The 20501-nt window shown below is 35.6% G+C and overlaps 2 protein-coding genes across 3 annotated transcripts; one reads left to right on the forward strand and one right to left on the reverse strand.

The window, feature by feature from the left end:
- On the forward strand, nt 64–6555 carry LOC105172502 (survival of motor neuron-related-splicing factor 30-like). Of its 2 annotated transcripts, XM_011093955.2 has the most exons (9): nt 68–270; nt 1646–1714; nt 2000–2054; nt 2330–2455; nt 3725–3807; nt 3915–3990; nt 4476–4661; nt 5253–5381; nt 6191–6555. In XM_011093955.2, exons 2-9 carry the CDS (start codon nt 1662–1664, stop codon nt 6353–6355), a joined length of 873 nt encoding a protein of 290 aa, XP_011092257.1. In that variant the 5' UTR covers nt 68–270; nt 1646–1661; the 3' UTR covers nt 6356–6555. The 2 variants fall into 2 exon arrangements, with proteins under 2 accessions (XP_011092256.1, XP_011092257.1); XM_011093954.2 differs by lacking the exon at nt 2000–2054 and having other exon boundaries at nt 64–270.
- Nucleotides 8258–11536, reverse strand: LOC105172503 (protein NRT1/ PTR FAMILY 4.3). Its single transcript, XM_011093956.2, has 5 exons — nt 11166–11536; nt 10854–11071; nt 10301–10738; nt 9679–9821; nt 8258–9600 (listed from the first exon to the last, which is right to left on the reverse strand). The coding sequence occupies exons 1-5, from the start codon at nt 11305–11307 to the stop codon at nt 8715–8717; spliced, it is 1827 nt and encodes a 608-aa protein (XP_011092258.1). The 5' UTR covers nt 11308–11536; the 3' UTR covers nt 8258–8714.

Raw genomic sequence — 20501 nt, forward strand, 5'->3', positions numbered from 1 at the left:
GAATTCACGAAAGCACGTGCACGTGCGATGCGCGTGCCAACGCCAAGAGTTAACGCGCTTCGTCTCTTTCTTGACGAGGGTTTCAATTACCCCCTTTCTGCCAACCACTTTTCTCTGAGAAAATTCAGCGATTCATCCAATTTTATCGTCTGCGGAGTTGAAGATTTTACTGCAATTTATTGAAATACAATGGAAAGCGGCGAGGGCGAAGAGGTTAATATTGAAGAACTCGTAGCCAACCTCTCTACTTACAAAGACCAGCTTCAACAGGTGCTGTTTCATGCTCTTGTTGTTGTTGAATTCTTTGATGGGTGTGTGCGTGTGTGTGTTGATTTGATTTACCTGTGAATTTTTCGCTTGAAAATTTGGAAATTTTACCAATTTGGTATTGATAAGGGGTTTGGTATGTCCTGTTGATAGCGAAGACTGAAGTTCGGAGTGTCTAATACTTGGAATTGTTATTAGTTGGAAGGAGATGAATTTATCTATTGGATTTTTTTAGGGGTTATTTTGGATAAGGGGTTTTTACACTGAATTTAAGAGGTTTTATTAGAGTTATGGAGTTGATTTGTTTTTTTTTTTTTTTTGAATATGTCAGGGGAAGAAATACCCTTTCATTGTGAAAGCAATTCAAACCCTGCTCTAACTTCTGTCATGAAACTATCATTTCTAAGTTTTAGCCTGTCTTGTATTTATTATATTCATAGAGCTTAAACGGGGACCAGACTCGGGCCTTTTGTTCTCTGGGAAGGATTAGTAAGGTTGCACCCGCAAGGAGGGGAAGGGGAATGATCCTATGTTCATTGGGAAATGAAGGAGGGGAAGTTTTCAAGGTAATTGACAGACCTTGAGCTGGGAACGCCAGGACAAACCCTAGTAAAAGAAAGTGGAAATAACTGAAGGTAAAACAAGAAGCACATTAATGTCCCTGTGGACTCCCTTATTCCTCTGTTTTCCCTTCTTAGAGGAAAAAAAATAGAAAGAAGAGTAGCCGAACATCCTTCACTCTGATTAAATTCATATTCTTCCTCTCCACCGCCCTCTCATTGCAACAAAAGATCCTTTACGATGGGCCGTCTGGTGTTCGTTGTGTGAGCTGATGTGATTGAGGGTTGTCATTAATGTGTTTCTGGAAATCCTGCTGTAGAAGTTCAGCTGTTGAGTTATTGAGATACAGGCGAAGGCATGAAGCCTTTCAAAAATCTTGTTCTGGTGTTTGCCAACTCCACTATGTACTGATGTGAGAAATATGTTTCGACATAGTCTGGAAATCTCATTTTGTTAAAGATCATGAAGTAAAAAATAGCTTGATCCTATTGGCACAGATGGAGTAGTGAACAAAAGTGGCAGAGGAATCGCTCACTGAGTGTAGATTTTCCTGTATGGTTGTTTTCTTCTTACTCTGTATCTTGTCAAGTATAGCAGTTCAAATATATCTGATTTCTGCCTTGTTTCTCTGTGTCGTATGTTTATGTCTTGTCCTTAGCAAAAAGGAATATGTCATGCCTACTTACAGATTTCTTCTCCTTTGCATTAGTCATTAAGTATGGTCATTTTATTCCTTTATATCTTATGTTATGCAATTAGACAGGTGTATTTTAAACTTGATAATTGCATACTAACATTTTCCTTCTATATGAGTCAGGTCCGCAAACTATTGAATGATGACTCAAAGAACTCGGAGTTTTTGGACATGGAGAAAGAACTTGTGGAGGTGATCCTTTGCTAGATATCTGTTTTGCTTTTTTATCGTTTTTGAGGGTGGGGGCTGGGGTTTGGGAAGAGGGTGTTCTCTTCTTTCGTCACCTAATTTTGTCATATCTGTTTCTAAGTTAACATTTGCCTAACCAGAGTTGTCTTCAAACCATTGCCTTTAATATTCAGAAGTCAATCACCATTTCACATAATAAGCTAAAAATCTGATCAGCCGGTCATTTTAATTTGAAGTTTTGCACCTCGCTTTCTCTTTCTCAAATATTATTATTGCTCGAACAAGCAGTTTCAAGGAACTTCATGTGACTGAAGGAAGATGTTTTTATCCTTGGATTATCAAGGTGAGGATATCTTTATCTCTTCAAGAGAAATGTGCATACATGGTGTAGAGAAATGTTGGGATTTGTGAAAATAGGAGTCTAGGAGTTTGCCAAGGTGCCATCACTTCTATCTTGGTTCCGTTGCAGGTGTGCTATTTGGTGATGGCCAGCCTGCTCTCTGTCGTGCAGATGTCACTCTTGATTTAAGTTTAATTTTTCTTCTTTCTGTCTTCTAGTTAACATGATAGCAGTAGAAATATCTGATTGTTTTATTTTTGCTTATTTTGTTATCATAGGTAATTCAGTTAACAGAGGAGCTTCTAGCAACTGCAAAACAAAGTGATAGTGGTTCTGGACTTGGTACTGGGACTAGTGGTGAAGCATCTCTAAGTCCACATCTTTCAGGGAGCTCCTTTCATGTGGTGTGTACCTACAAACTTATCTAAAAGATTTTGCATGTGCATTTTATGGGTGGTTTTTGAGTTTGAGTTAATATTGTGAGTGATAATTGATTTTACAAATGGCTTGATTTTTTAAAAGAGGCAGTGCATATTGGGTGTCGATGTAGTGTACCTGCAATAGCTTGACACCTAGGGATTGTTGAGATCAACAGTGTAGCCGCTGAAGTAGAACTAATTGTTTGATATTAGAGGCCTTGAATCTAATTTAGAAACCTCATCGTTGCTATTTTTAGCAATACCAAATTTCAGTTGCTTCAGCTGAATAAATGTCCAGGCTACGTGGGCAAAAATTTTATTAGTCCTTCTCCCACACTCTGTCCATAGATTCTTTGCTCTGCTAGTTTGCAAGTGGTAGCTATCGTAGTAGTTAAATGGGCAGAAAAGCGCAAGTTTATTGCCATTCTTCTGCTGTGGCATGGGCTTTGCCCTGGCGCGTGCCTGGGCACCATTTCCGCTATTGCCCAGGCCTTTGCTAGCCCAGACCTTTTAGGCCTGTGCCCATGTAAAAAGGGGGAAAGAAAAACAAAACATAAGAGTCCAAAACGATAAAAGCCCTGCTTTTCTGTATGCTTATCGCTTTCTCCTTCAGAATCAGTGATGTTCTCTGCTTTTCTGCTCTTTTTCTTTCTTCTTTCTTCTGTTTTCTTTCAGACCTTGTTTTCACTTTTCTCTTTGCACGACTTAGTGTCTGTCTTTCTTCTCCTGCTCTTTTCTTCTTTCTCTGTTTTCTATTCGTATATTTTGTTATCTATTTTAATTAGTAATTACTAGTAAATTAGTAAGATTTAATTATTTATTATTGTTGAAATTATTATACTAATATTGCTTATTAATAGTTTGATGATATTTAATTTTTAATACTAGAGTATAAAGTATATTTATGCTATTATTATTACTGTAGAAGTGCAGAAAATTTACTAAAAATCTGATTTTTATATTATTTCTGATTTATGAACGAAAATTTACTAAAAATCTGATTTTTATATTATTTCTGATTTATGAACAATAAATTTACTTTTTTATACTATTGTCAAACAAAATACTAATTATATAAATATATAAATTATTTTTGTGCATAAGCGCCGTCCTTCGAAAAGACACGCACTGCCATACCCCATGGCTCCAGGAGCCATTTGCGCCGTGGTCCGCCATGAGCCATTGACCACTATGGTAGCTATTTTTCCCTATATGCGCTGATGAAACTAATTTTTTCGTGATATCATTTTCCAGAAATCAAGAGCTACTGATGATGATGGTGATAAGTTTTCTGTTGGCACCAAAGTACAAGCAGTCTGGAGTGAAGATGGAGAGTGGTATTAAAATATTTTAATATATACGTGTCTTGCTAGAAATGTTCTGAGTTTTCAATTTCTTTACCTTTGCTCTCTCTTGTTTGTGGTTGATTTAGTTGAATATTCAGGTATGATGCAACAATTGAGGCGCTTACTCCAAATGGATATTATGTTTCCTATGATGAATGGGGTAACAAGGAAGAGGTACGATTTATTTCCCTAATCTTCAATATGTAGTTTGTTTGGTCCCATTTGGCATTTCCACCCTACCTTTTTCTCCCCACTCCATGAACTCTGTTGCTCACTTACACCCTCTCCTCTCTCTGGATTCTATACCCTATTGATGGCTGATCTCGTGTTGACTTTGTTTGACATTGTTATTATTGAGAATAAGTTGGAAGTAAAAGGGGATAAGCTAAGCTACTCCATATTTCCATGAGAAGGAAGAAAAGGAAAACTATTTGATGTTTAAAACAGTGATGAAAGATGAAGAATAGTTGACTTATGTGAGTAAAAACAAATGGCACAAAAGTAAATAAACTATGATCATGGTTTGGGGAAAGATCTGATGGGAATTGCTTGTAATGGAAAATTATGGACTCATGAGTGGAATAAAGTTTTAGTATCCTAACCAAAACTCATTCAGGCTCCCCTTCTTATTGTTGCCTGTGCTTCATTGGTGATTCCAGGTGGATCCTGACAATGTTAGACCTATCCAAGAAGGCACCACCGACCCTATGCTGGAAGCTGAAAAAATTGCTGTGGCTACAAAAGAAGCCCTTAAGCGTAAGATTGCCCAAGCTGCCTCGAAAGACTTTCAGCCCTGGACTGTGCCACAGAAACTTCAAATTGATCCTAGTGATCCCGAAGATGTGGTATGTTTGGAATTAGATTCATTCTATAAGGTTAATGATCATATTATGGCTCCACATGCTTTGTCATAATTAAGGTAGTCTTCACCAATCTTTTCCATGCGAATTAATTTGTACATCTATATATGATAAGTGGTCTGTTTAGCCATAATCCGGCCATTGTATCACAGAGATGCCTCAGTTTGTTTCCTAAGAGATGAGGTAGTGTTGTGATCCAAATTTATCATTGTCTGTCTAACTCTGGAAGAAAATTACAGGCGTTGCATTAGTAGGCTTTTCTTTGTGAAGTGCTCTCCTTAGTGTCTTCATTTCTTTGTACATTTGTTTCACCAAATTAGAAAAACATCATCAAAGCTTACCTGATTCTTGTCCCTCCTCCTGCTTGTATTTTCATAGTATTAGTTTTCAGTGCAGATGAAACTGATTCTTTTCCCTGTTTACGCCTCTAGTTTCATCTTGTGTTTTTACTGGTTTATTGCATTCTTGCCATCCATTGGCAAAGTTCTCTGACTTTGTTATTTCCTATTTGTAGTGTCTGGTTGTTCTATTGTTGTTTTACTGTTTATATGATATATTCACATTTACCATTCACAGAAAGCTGCCAAGAGGAAAAAAATACATGCCTTTAAGTCCAAGATGCGGATGGAAGCAAAAGAAGTTACACAGAATAAGAGGCAGAATGCTTGGCAGCAATTCCAGACAACTAAGGGCCGGGCTAAAAAGGTGTGCTTGCCAGCAACCTTGTGCAGTTTCATGCATGCACCTCTATTTGGTGAAGTGACTGTTGCTAATCAGCTGTGTGTTGGCGATGTTACACTTTTGGTTGGCTGGGAGGAGAGCCTGTGCCACCTTGTTCATATCAGTGCATAATTGTGGTTACAATGTTCTTTTATCTGTTCTTTGTTGCAACGCTTGAACAAGTATATCCTTTTGCCGTTGTTGTCCCCTCGACTCTCTGAGTGTGTGCCATCACAAAGTTGCAGAGACAAAAAAGTGCATATACTCATAACACAGACAAGCATAGGCTCCCCTAAGTTTTGCCACCCATGATCTCAGCTGCAATCCAATGATCAGAACTAGAGACACTATATTTTCATGCCTATTTAACACCATTCTTATGCCCAACAGTATAAGCTGCAAAGAATGAGAAAGTTCAATCCATGCCTTTGATGCCTCATCATATTCATGTTTTCTTATTACATATAAGTAGATGACTTTAAAAGCCAGTTTTGGAGAAGATCACTGCATTTCTCTGTCCCAACTGGCTGTCTTTGTGAAGTTGTCAGTTTGTCTTGTTGCTTCTTTCTTATGTTTTCTTTATGTTCATAATTATAAGAACTATCATTTAGCTTTGAGTTCCGGATGTTTAGTGAGGCCAGCGAATGGGATGACCAAATTTACAGAAAATGATTACACTTCTCCAACATATAAAACAAAAACCCAGCAGTCTCATCTTATATGTTCTGTAGCAAGTTGGTTGGAATGGCTTTCTTTGTTCATATGTGTATTTGGTTTTTGGTTTTGTTCCTCAGGTTGGTTTCTTCTCGGGTCGAAAGCGAGAGAGCATATTTAAATCTCCAGATGATCCTTTTGGGAAGGTTGGGGTAACTGGAAGTGGGAAGGGTCTCACTGAGTTTCAGAAAAGAGAAAAGCATCTGCATCTCAAAGGAGCAAATATGGAAAGTGTGGATGATTAAGTTGCAAAGCCTTTTGGAGTTCTCTTCCAGTTATGTAGATCTTCCCATAGCTGTCTGATCCAAGAATTTGTTATCGGGATTAGCAGCTTGCAAACACAGGATGCAAGGTTTTTATTATTGAAATGTTTTCTATTACAGTCACAATTGATTTACTCAGTTCACAACTACAATACTATGTGTTCTATCCTCATGCTCTTCAATATTTCTTCTTTCTTGTTGATAGTTGACACAAGGCAACATGTCCTGTTTAGAATTCGGGAATAGAGAGGAAAAAGTTAAAAAAGGACAGGAGCCCTAGCCCTCTACCTCATATGGGGCTCAAAGTTCTTCTTTTCTATCTAATCTGTGATAAGTTGGTCGCAAGAGTATCTGAGGTTTGATTAATGAGAATCCCCAGATTCGGAATTGCCGGAAACTCCATCTCTGGTGGAACATGTTAGATGATTAATATGCTCAAAAGAAGCAAAATCTGGAAGATTATTGGGTTAGTATTTCACTTAAGTGTTTTCAGCATTAACGTGAGACTGCAAAATCATAGCTGGATAAGTTACTACTGGAAGGTTGAGCAATCAAGTGTTTCTGTTTGACGATGAAGATTATTGAGGAAAATCCTCAATTCACATGGAATGGAAGAAAGTGGGTTTATTTCCAGATTTTAGCCTGGTAATGGAGGGACAAGGAGTGGATATGAGGTGAAACAATACAACTTCCCAGTTGATGGTGGAGCCCTGGGGACCTTCATCTTGTCATTTCATTGTTGCCCACTAAAGGCATTATCCTTCCTTGGTGTTTCCTCTGCCGAACTCCTTTTCAAGTGTAAGTTTTATTTTGGTTGCACAATTTAATATTTGGACCTGAAGTTTAACAGGAATTTGAAATCTGGGAAGTTTTTCACTGCTTCTTGAATTCTCCTGTTTGTTCACACTTGAAATCCAATGTGGCAAATGGATTTGTTAGATGTCTACTGTGTTTTCTGGAACAATATTGAGAGACTGACCATTTTTTGGCTTGGTTTTCCCATGTTTCTTTCCTACACTACGATCTAGATTAGCATCTGTCATAAACTACTCAAAAGATGGACACTGTGGGATGCCAGTAGGGCACACTAATGAAAATCTTTTAAATCAGGGTGGTCAAGCAGTTAAGTATATAGTTTTTCACTTGAACGTAACAAATTCGAACTTCACAGAGAAGATATGGTAGTCAGCTTATAAAATTTAATCTAGTGAAAATTGAAGCTTACTTCCTAGTTTGTTGGTGCGACTATGACCAAGTAGGGTAATATTCATTTGAGTGTTCATGAAATGAACGTTTTGTGGCAATTCGTTTATTTTAATTGAAATAGCCATGGTGGGTTTAATATGACTGGATCTTTTAATCATTAACAAGAAGAAAAAGGGATGGACAAAGTTCTCAAAGGATGTTAAAGGTATCTTAATTTTCATGGGGGGACTCGGTGACTGATACTAATATTTTAGGCAACAGGTGCATTGAGCCAATGGTGTTGGGAGGTTAGGAATTGCAAACGGCGAGTCATTCCAGGATCACGTGTTTGAGACATGTCTCTTTGTAGACTAAGTGAGTCATTGACCTCTCTCTCTCTCTCTCTCTCTCTCTCTCTCTCTCTCGCGTGCGCCCTCAGTCGCGCACACAGAGGTAAGAAATGATGCTTCTCCTGTTGGCTTTAGTTGTACAGGCTTTCATTATGTTCCTTGAACATGCATCGGATCATAGTAGTTACAGATTGCCCCCTCTCTCTCTCTCTCTCTCTCTCTCTCTCTCTCTCGCGTGCGCCCTCAGTCGCGCACACAGAGGTAAGAAATGATGCTTCTCCTGTTGGCTTTAGTTGTACAGGCTTTCATTATGTTCCTTGAACATGCATCGGATCATAGTAGTTACAGATTGCCGTAGGGAGGGGGGCCATATTCTTCAAAACAAAAAGTTGAGGGCAATAACAAGTAGATGGCACTATCTAACTGGCTAGTCCACTGCTTGCCCATGTTCTGTGACAAAGAGGATATTGACTCTGTAGCAGTAACTTCAGATGCAATGGATCTTTAAAGGTGCATCATGTACTTCACTCGAATGGTCTTTAGAAACCCTGAAAAGGCAACCTTCTTGCTACAAATAGCAGCTACCTGTCTTTTCCTGTCTAATTAATGGGTACAATCAAATTATGAGATAAGAGAATAACTACTGAGATTACCTTCCAACTAAACATCAATATTACATCCATTTATATACATTTATGACAATATGTTAATAGATCCCTATGCTTACTATTGTTTCTTAAAATTTCTCTACTCTCAGTACAAGTATCAACTCTCAAGGGAAGCAAGAAAAGACTTGCATTTATCACTCATATGATATCATTCAAGGGATATATAGCATCACCTCCTCCAACTTTTAGGTTATTAGGACCATGCTGTGCGATGACCAGTAACGGAGACTGATTAATGTTAGAATACCATGTTGCCCAAAAGAGATAGTTGAGGAAGTTGATAAAGCTGAGAACTGCTAGCAACCAATAAAAATGGTCCACTTTGTCTTTGTTGAGATTGTTGTTACTTAGCCATCCAGCACCTGATGAATCCGAGGTTGCCTTGTTGACAAGGGTCACAAGAACTGAGCTTAGGAAAAAGCCAAATGAATATGAGCAGTAGGTTATGGCTGTTAAAAATGACTGCATCCCTTTCAAGGGCTGCTTGTAGAAGAACTCAACTAGGCCAACCGCTGTAAACATTTCTGATATCCCAAATATAAGAAACTGCGGTGTGATCCAAAATATCGATAATGTCACGTTTTCATTAACAGCAGCATTCCTTCTCTTTTTCTCCATAAGGGCAGCTGAGATCATGGAAAACGTTGCCAGAAAGAGGCCGGTCCCAATACGTTGTAGAGGGGTGATCCCGGAATCGTGGCCAGTGATTTTACGAGCAAAAGGGACGAAGAATGTGTCATAGAGAGGGACGATGAATATTAGCATAATGTAAGGGATGGCTTGGAGAGAAGCGGGAGGAATTCGGAAGGTTTCGGTTAACTTTGTATTCATAGAACTCCCTTGTTGGACTGAGAATGTCTGGAGTTGTGCTAGAATCGTGTTGAAAACAATTGTGCTTGCAAATATGGGAATGATGGAAATTAGTATCTTCACTTGCTCCACTTGGGACACAGAGCAAAGCCTCCATGGACTTTCCTTCTGGATATTTCCATCTTGTAATTTGATGCAGGCCTTGTTCAAGAATCTGATATTGAAGTTAGTTTTCATCATTGAGCTGCTAAAATATAGAAGAACTAATTCAGTATCATAGTAAAAAGATTACCTGAATCTTTCAGTGGGGTGTGGATTACCAAAACTGCTGGAAATGGGTTTGTCACAATTAGGCTCCTTGTGGTAAATTCCATGAGACATCACGAGATCAGATGGACAAACATGCTTCCTCTTCAAAGTTGCAGCCACAAACACCTGACAGACAACATTGAAGTCTCAGAAAAGTTGGTTTGAGAAAATGTAACTAGATTGATCAGCAGTATCTCTGAATGTAGTAGCATTATCATTTGGCCCATTAATGGTGATGAACTGGACTTGAACTTCTAACATAAAGAGCCTTTCTAAGTTTATGTTAATAAAAGATATAGGGTAATTATATTCCTATGATTAAAAGAATATTAACATCCCATGAATTATCTAAGCATGAACTTGTAAATCTTGTAAATTTCTTGTAGAGATTTTGATGATTAAAAAAAGAGAATTAGTATATAGAGTTAATACTTCCAGTATCCCACTTGGAAGATCTTTTTTTTCTTAAAAATTGTATTTCCCCCAAAAATTCTTTCAGATAGGCAAAGATGAAAAATAACACACATCAATAATGGGACCTACATTGCGTCGAACCTCAACATTTAACTTACGGCACCGCCACAAGAAAGCAAGTATTTTCTTACTTGTGCAATAGGGCTCAAGATGCTGCCTTGAGGAGGCTTATTCTTGTAAAGGAAAGCCCCAGAAATGAAGCTGATCAGCCCCATGGCCATGGCGGCAGCCGACACCCCAAAACCAACGTCCATTCCCGAGTGTGTTTGGACATAAACTAGAAGCGTTAGAGCCACAAGCTCACCCATGGAGAAGGCAAAGTAGGCAGAATTGAAGTATGTGGAGAGTTTCTTGGATTGGTTTGGGCTGAACTGATCAGCCCCATGTGCAATCAAGTTAGGCTTCACACAGCCACTCCCCAATGCCACCAAGTAAAGGGCCACAAAGAATATTAGGGCCTGCATCCCCTTGGCTTCCACACACTGCTCATCACCTGAATCACTTAACATGTTGCATTTTGGTGGTTTCAGTTGGGGGAGATGAGCTTGCACTGATAGTAATATGAAACCCTACAAATAAAAATGGATCAATAAGGAAAAAAGACATGCATGATTGTGTGTGTGTGTGTGTGTGTGAGAGAGAGAGAGAGAGAGAGAGAGAGGCGAGGGGATATATAGTACATACAGAGAGTTCAAGAAAGGCAAAGATGAGGATGGTGGAAAAGGAAGAAAGGTAAGAATCAGAGAGGTAGCCTCCAAAGAGTGCAAGGATGAAGAGAGTTCCTATGAAGTTTGTGACTGTGTTTGCAGACTTTGACAATGAAAAATGCATCTCATTTATGACATAGCTTATCAGGTTGTTCCCAACTGCTGCTATTCCCATTATCTCAAATCCTTGAAGCCCTGCACCATATCATATCCATCCACAATCAGAACAAACCCTTTCTTGCATGCACATATATATATATACACACACACACACAAGAGAGAGAGAGACCTAATACAAAAACAGCAGCTCTCATTCCACCATGCTTGTTAGGGTTGGAAGGCCTTCCTCTCCAATCAACAGTACTAGTTTCTTCATAAACCCTTTCTCCCTTATTGTAGTACTCCTCCTCCTGCATTCTTGACCTCTCCATTAATTTCCCCTTCGGTTGCCCACACTATCACACACTCATCATCATCATATATATACTACACTGCTCTCTTTCAAGAAAGAAAAGCCCTCCACAACAACTATAGATACATAGAGTGTGTGTATATATATATATACATATGTATATTTTCTTCAAGAATATAAATTTATCTGACTCTGCACTGGATTTAAGGCCATTGGCCTCCAATATCTATGTACTCCCACAAGCTACGGATGACATAAACATACATCCCATATTAATTGTAAACGAGAAATTAGCAGTTTTAATTTGTCCAACCCTTTTGGGTGATTGCAACCACTCATATAAGTGTTTATGATCAGTTTATTTTTTAAAATCAATTGAAAAAAATGTTTTTTCATTTTTTAACTCCATTTTTGAACTACTTAAAAATTAAGTTGATGTAAAGCAAAAGTTTATTTTTTAAACACTTCAATTTCAACTTTAACTTTTTTTCCTACTTTTTATTTTTATGTTCAAATACTCTCAATTTTTATACTTATGCTTTCTTCACAATTTATTTCCACTAAGCCACTGCAAACATTCCCTTAATTAATTAGCTACAGGCAACGCTTTTGTAGCTCCAACAGCCATATATATATATATATATAAATTTTTTATTTTTCAATTAATTTTATTTTTATTTTTTATAAGGAGATGTCTCTCTTCAAATTTCCGGCATCTTTCTATATCATATCTTCCACCAAATTATTATTTAATAATGTCTCATATTTTAACCTATATATTAACCAATATAGAAAATAAAATTAATGTTTTTATTTTTCTATTTTACCCTATTCATTAGCCATAATATATGTAGAAATATAATTGTGATTGTATATATGAGAAACTTAACTCAGAATGTGAACTCTTTTGAATTAATTTGGGACCATATATATATAAAGGATAATTACATTCATAGTCTCTTATCTATGGTTTATTAATATAAATTATTCATGTCTTTTGCGTAAATACATGAACGAATTCTGATAGCCAAAAGCAGGGGTATTTTGTGCAACGATGTTGGGGGTGTGCATGTGTAATTTTGTGCAATGATGTTGGGGGTGTACATGTGTAATTTTTCAAAAAGTAGAATTGATTTGTGTAATTGTTGTCGATATTTTTATGAGTTTGTATATATATATTATTTTTAAAAAATAATTTATATAAATAAATCATAGGTGGGTAAGTAAGTATAAATGTAGTTGTTCTATGTAAATCTTTTTTATATCATTTCATGAATGGGAGATTGTGGGAGACAAGGTGGAAACATATGCATTATGTTTGGTTTTATTTTTGGAGTGTTTTATTTTGTATTTTAGATATAGAGAGGGAGAAATAGGAGATAAATAAGTGTGTATTGGAAATAGAGTATATGTTTAAATTTGTTTTTAGAGGTAATTTAAGATATTTTGAAATAAGTGTTGTATGAGTTTTGCAAACAAACGATGGCCCCTCATAACAAACGAATGATGACCCTCGTGACAAAAGTTATAAAAAGTTAGGTTTTTCTGAAAAATAATTGCGTACATAAATAAATCAAATCAAAAGTTACGACTGATTAATATTCCAACATCAAACAACGTGTCTGAAGCACTACATTTTTGAATTCATGTCAACTCAAATGCTTGCAAAATGGTACATAATTTTAAAATCAAATGAAAAACTTGTTGATGTGACTATACCACCACCCACCCTAAACTCAAAACAAGTAACATCAGAAGGGTATAGGCTGAATGATTGCTGTGTAGACTAAAGTAACTTACACCTCAAAATTTGTCTTCTAACCATTCAATGTGATTACGTGAAGCTGTTGATAGAGTTGATGTTTGGTGTACACATTCATGGGATGTCCCAAACGTTGAGTGATTGCCTGCCTCTCTATCTTTTACTGACTTCTTTCTAAGATGGAAGTCACTAGGCCTAAATAATTCGTTGTTTCAAAGATTCGAAGAAATAAAATGCATGCACAATAAAAATATACAATTTAAGAGATCAAAAATTGATATTCAAGAGCACTCGGGGCGAGTCTGAGACGGGTCCAAGAAGTCATTATCATTTCTAAAAATAGGGAAGAAATTCTAGCAACCACTCTAAAAACTGTTTGGATGTTAGTGATCGAATGAAAATGTGCAGAATCAAAAGAAAGAAACAGCAATTTCATGTTGCAAAATGTGTCTCAAACTTGACCATATAATCTGCTCTACATACACAGATAGTGATGGTATTGAATTGAATCAAGTCCACTCACCATGGATGACAGTCTGCGTAAACATAGGACCTTCTGTGATGGCTTTATGTCTCCACTTTCAATTCCCTGGTCACAATTCAACCTCAAGTCAACTCATCAAATTTTTCCATCCCAATAAGGCAAGTTATCCCCCCCACCCCCCACTCCACACCCACAATTCTATTATGGCTTTCATAAGATGGATTTCAGTGAGAAGCAGTGGCGGAAGTCGCGGTATTGGGACCTCGTCATGGACTCGTTTTCAAATAATACGTCCACTTGTCTTGAAAAAGGCGCCTTGCGAGAAAGAGAATGCATTTATGCTTATGTAACGCCCAAGTGCCTCATTTGCATCTATGTGAGATGGTAGTACATATTCAACATAAAATGCAAAATTTGCAACAGAAGATCCCCTTAGATATACAAAAGAAAGCACGTAAAATGTAACTTCGTGATGATTTTTTCACTCTTCCTGTGTAGGAAAACAGACTTCAGAGCAGAAATATCATCTTAGACCATTTTGGGGTTCAAAACTTGGACAGCGATCAGTTCGAATTTGAAAATAGTCGGACAACAGAAATCTATCTTTGCAAACTATGCCTGCATCAGAGAGAAAGCCAATGTTAAAACTTTATTCATTCAGGCCACAAATTTAAACTTCCATATGGATCAAAGAGCAATAAAAGCTGAGGCAGTTCTCAGGCAGATTGAGGAACAAAAATCTCAGAACATGAGATGCTTGATCTGCAGGAGATATCTTGACTAAAATATCAAAGAAGTTGCCAAATGGTTGAATATGATAAAATATACTGAGCTCTTACACAAATGCAATACCATGTAAAATGAGAAGTTAAAATAAGAATTTGAGTTGATGAATGTATTTGACAAATACATCGTGATATAATCATCTTGAAGAAAACGGCCTATAGGAGTAAGATTCTTGCCCTCCATCATATTTGCTGTGAAGGCAGGAATCTGATTCGTCTAACCAACAATGGATATGAAGAGATTATTGTGCTAGCAAGGAGATGACCTCAAAACTTTTGATACAATCTGTGATGTAGGATCATAGGGAACCAGGTATCGCCACTTCATCGTTGTCAAGGGGCTAGAAAACTTCAAAGTAATACATTTACCACTGACACGAAAATGGGATTTCGCAGGAGCTATGAGGCATTGTATGCAGATCCATTTTGCAGTGTTGGAGAGTGGTATACAGGAAATGCAAATGTACTAATGTAGTATGCTTATTTGTCGACAACAGGGCTAATGAAAATAAAGAAACTCAAGAATTAGAGATTATCTTTATCAGCAACTTCAATTTGGGAAGGATTACTCTTTCTTCTCTTAGAGTAGCAAACATACTGAAATGCCAATTAGCATGCTATATGTGCCTCAAGACCATTAAAAAGATAAGTAACTGATAGAATCAAGAATCAAAAGCTTCCATCTAAATGCAGTTCTATCCTGCTGTTTCATTTTTAATAGGGTCATATGACATCAGACTATTGGTCAAACATCTCAAATTTAAAAGGTTGCTGAATACAAGTCATCGATAACTCAGTTGTACTTTTCTCCAAGTGATGTAGAGCTTACAGTACTTGGAAATTTAATGGCAATACTCTTCCTGAGGCGAAAGAATGAGTTACAGAATATGCAGTGATTAACTATAAAATATCAAATTAGTATTACATAAAATTTAAAGAATATGTTATTGATCGAATAAAATCTTATTATGCTTTCTATTATTTTACTTATCCATTTTAAATAGTATTATATATATATATATAACTTTAGAAAATGATTAAAAAGAAACAGAAATGTTAAAAAGTACAGGACTCGCTCAAACAATTACTATTGACCTCAGGCTCGGCTCATCAATGAGCTCAAGTTTGAACAAGCTCGACTTGAGCTCGAGCACGAGACTTGCGAGCCCTTAAACTGTAGTTGAGCTCAAACTCGACTCCAGCTTGAAATGGCTCGAGCTGATGTGAAGCTCACAAGCCGCCTCAACTCATCTTGCACCTATTTTCTCAACCCAATTGTTACAAAATACACATCAAATAATGTGCCTTCATTCCGTTGATTTTTTTTTTCTTTCACTTAAAGTCCCGTTTTGAAACAAGCACTTTTATTAGTTATTTTATGTTTTCTTGTATAGAGTTAGTTGTAGGTTGTTGGTTCCCTTGCTGACTCATCTGCCAAGCATTAGTTGGTTAGGATATTTTTTATTGTGGTTTTGGAGCCACCATCGATTTAAAGCTATAGCTCAGCCTTCACATTGTTGCTGAGAGTGATTCCATTCATAACACAAATCATGATGCTTTACAGTTTGAGTTTTGTGTGCTTGAGTTTAACATGGTATCAAAGCCTTTACATTGAAGGTCTCTACATATTGAATCTAATTTGGTCCTGAAAAGAAGCAATGGCAGATTTAGCAACAAGTTCTAAATCTCAAACTGACCCTGAGAGCTTGCACCTTCAAAGTTCTGATCATCCTAGAATAAGTTCGGTTTCCACACAACTTGGCAACAATTATCTCTCCTGGAGCAAAGCTCTGAAAATAGCTGTCGGCACGAAGATGAAATTTGGTTTAATCATAGCAAGTGCTCAAAGCCCAATGAAGATGCCGAGTTTGAGCAACGGATGAGAGCAGATTGCATGGTAATATCCTAGATCCTGAACTCAATTTCAAGCACACATCAAACTCAAACTGCAAAGCGTCATGATTTTTGCGATGAAGGGAATCACTTTCAGTAACAACATGAAGGCTGAGGTGTAGCTTTTAAATAGATGGAGAAGCCAAAACTAGAATAAAAAATTTCCTAACCAACTAATGATAGCTGGTGTATAAGTCGGCAAGGGAAACAACAACCTACGACTATGTACAAGAAAATGTAATAGAGCTAATAGAGGTGCTAGTTACAAAATGCGACTTTAAATGAAAGAAAGAAAAATGAAAAGAACGAACGCCATGATATTGTCATCATGTTCCTTTGTTAAACTGCAACCTGAAGCTCAGTGATAATGGCATCTTATCATGTGCCACGGTCTTTCTGTATGTTGCTCCAACTCCCAATCATTAGTTACTACACACTCTTTAGCATCCCTTTTGCTAATCATCCTCAAAACTTAAGCTAGAAAATAGTCCTAGTAAATAGAAATTCACGTCTGCATGTTTAATACACTACTGAGAAATAAGAAAATAACAAATAACAGACTAAACCAACACTTGACAGACCACCAACAAAAATCAAGTAAAATACTCCAAAATCGCCAGCGGACTAAAAGTGATTCTCAGCACTTGAACCAAGAGCAATGGAGTTAACAATGTGCAAGACAAACCAAGTCTCTAATACCATGCTAAAGTAAGCTAATTAGCTACCTCTATAATCTCAATGACCATCCCTACCTAGAACAATTTGGTATTGGATGGAGTAACCCATTTGCTTATAAACACTCTATCAATATCCACAACCAATTTAAACCAAAAAAAAACACAGAGAAGAATGATGAAAAGCCTAAAAGCACATTTTGCATCATTTTATCAAGTAAAATAATAGATATACTACTCTGCGTGTCGGTTTTTTGAGCAAATATAAACCTTATAATTCCACCAGGGCAATGCCCATTCACCAGTTCAGTATGTCGATCAACCCCTCCAAAGCAACACATCAAGAACAGATTGTAACCAGCTAAAGCAAAAATGTATTGTATTCTTACTTGGCATGTGGGTAGAATCTCAAATATCAACCCCATCAAAACCATTAACGTTAAACTCTTCTAAACAACCTCAAAATGTTCAATCGCCTTTCCTTATTCATCTACTCGTGTTGCAAGAATATACCAAAAATTATACTAAATAAACATCCAAATGAGTGGGGTTGCTACAATACATTTAGAAAATTATTCATTATTAAAAATGAAAAAACAAAAAAGTCAGCAGTTGAACTCGAAATGCAGCTGTGGCTTACCATCTACCCGGCATCTGCAGGTGCAAACCATTTCGAATGTTGCGGCTTCGCGAGATGCTACTGAGCCTTCAGCTTCCTACTCCGTCGTTGTCATCCTCCGGCGGCCGTCACTACGCCCTTCGCTTCCGCGGCGACGGCCTTCTCAGTTTTCTATTTCTTTTCTTCATTTTCCTTATTTATTTAGGATAAATTACTATGCGCTCCCATAATATATATTTTATAATTACAAATATAATTTTTTATTTAAAAAATTATGAATACTTATTTAATATTAATAATTTTCTAACAAATATTATTTTTACTTATTTAAAATTAATGATTTTCTAACAAATATTATTTTATAACAGTCTATTTAATGAATTTTTATTAAATCATCATTAATTTTAAATAATATTTATAATTTTTTAAATAATAAAAATATTTATAATTATAATAAATTTTTTAAAAAAAATGATTCGTAATTTGCCCTCTTATTTAAATTTCGGACAATTTGAAAAAAAAATGAATTCAAATAAGTTTATATAATAATTATTTATTAATTTTTAATATTTATAATATTCTTTTAAATTAATTTTTAATATTTATAAAATTCTTTTAATTGTTTGATATAATCTAAGATAAAATAAAATCTTATTATTTATGTTATTTGATAAAATAAAAATAAAGTGGAATATAAAGCCCGATCGATCTTTATAATTTTATTATTTTTTATTATTATACTATATAATGAATAACAAAATACCATTGAAATAATTTAAAAAATAAATGATAAACTCTCTAATTAATTGCTTCAAAGCTAATATGCAATGTTAAATCACAAGTAATAATTAATAAAATGTTTTTTTTATTTTTTTTATACAAACACATTTATTTCACCAAAAAATGAAAGCCACTTAAATGCATCTAACTCCCTAAATGACAAATGTATTTAATATGACGTGTTTTGTGTTGTTTGGCCGGTCGACATCGAAATTTCTCTCAATAAATTATCAATAAAAGATATTTATATATGTTCGGAATAATAAATTCGTAATAAGCTCATATTAAAATTAGCCTTATTTGTGGTGGTCAGACTTTATTCAAGTACGCCCTATTAAGAGACTGATTCATGTGACAGCATATAGTGTACGAAATTATCTAACCCTACCCATGCGTATAAAAAGGGACATCCGTCGGATGCGATATACATACATACAACAAAGTCCACAGCAAAGCGAGCCAAAAAGTTCTCTATCACGACGAAACTCTGGAATACCGAAGGTTCTACGATTTTATTGGCATCAAATCCTCGAAGCCCTAATAATCAAGATAGCCCGTAATTTTCTCCGACAAATTTGGAGATTCTGTGTTCGAGAATAAGTTTTCGATTCTTGGATCGCAGTTTGGAAAGAAGATTTTGAGATTGTAATTCTTTTTGATTTAAATTTCTTTATTCATGTTTTTTTTTTTCTCTTAATTCTTTTTTGCTGACTCCGAATTTACGTGGCATTGACCCATTAATGAAAATTTTTAAACTATAAAACAAAATTGAATCATTAGTAGCATGGATTAATTACTAGATATGACATTTATTAGTCCAAGAGCATGAATAAGACCTATTACAAAATTTAATTGAAAATTCACACTTAGATCATGACCAAAAAAAATTGGTCATGATCGAAACTGATCGAATCAAAATTTTGATTCGTATTGAATATCGAACTAAATTGATTATTCTTTTGTAAAAAAAATTGATAACTCGATCGGTTTTGATCTGTTGCTCGTGTAAATCGAAATCGACCGAATATCGAATTTTTACAAAAATATAAATATATATTATAATTTTTTAAATATATTATATTATATTATATGTGAATATAATAAACTTTATTTATCTAGTTTTAAATATAATTAACTTAACTTAAAACTTTCTAATTGTCTTTAAATTACTAATTTTATCAGTTTTAAATTTAATTAAAAAACTCATTTTTAAAGTTAGTTACTAATTTATTCAGTTTTATTATTATTTTTTTAATTTGGTCAGTTGGATACAATACCGAATCGAACTCAAATAAATTCAATTTTTGCCAAATCGAACTGACTATTTCGATTCCGTATTCGACACAGTATTTCGACGTACTCGATTTTTTGTTCGATTCGATTAACTGAAATAAAACCCTTAATAGTTAGAGAATTATGTCCATATATTTATGGTTGATGAGGGGGGTAAAAATGACTTTACAACCTGTCCAAATTAATTGGCCGGAGTAATATATATACCCTTTTGTAAAATTGTACGATTGGACCCTTGGTGAAATCAAGACGAAGAGACTAATGGAAGAGCGATCACGAGCTTCCTGCTTATTCCTCATCAACTTGGTTTCGTTTGCAGGAACGAGGCCATACGTCCCTCTCAATTCTCTCGATCAGGGGCTGGTCGCATTAGTTGTAGACGAGTAGTTTAAGTGACTAATAAGCCCCAATGTTTCGTCTTCCTAACGAAGCGCCTTTTAAGAACAAAACTTTGAAACTCATACGAAGATTAAGCAACGAGACAGTAATCGAGTCGCAAGCTACGTCGACAAGTTAGGAGCATATATTTAATAATATATAAAAAAAATTCTAAATTGTACGCGAAATAATTCACACTATATCTTTTATTATTCGACTTTCTATTTAAAACACTACTGCGCAAAATTTTTACTAAAAAATATAAAGATTGTCACTTTAAAATTTATTTTCGAATTTTTTAAAAAAAAATTATTGCTTAATTTACAATTTTCGTCACTATTTATTATTACGATAAAAACAGAAGCTATTACAAACACTTCTTATCAGGATAATAAAATTTAACATAACAACAAAACAAGAAATTAGGGTTTGGGGGTCCACATATTCTTAAAAGCATTTTACTTCAATAATTAGTACTTATTTTAACTTTATCTTTTAAGTAAATGACAATAACTCATTCATTATGTCAAAATCCAATAATTAAT

This window comes from Sesamum indicum, linkage group LG10 (genome assembly GCF_000512975.1).
Source record: "Sesamum indicum cultivar Zhongzhi No. 13 linkage group LG10, S_indicum_v1.0, whole genome shotgun sequence".
NCBI lineage: Eukaryota > Viridiplantae > Streptophyta > Magnoliopsida > Lamiales > Pedaliaceae > Sesamum > Sesamum indicum.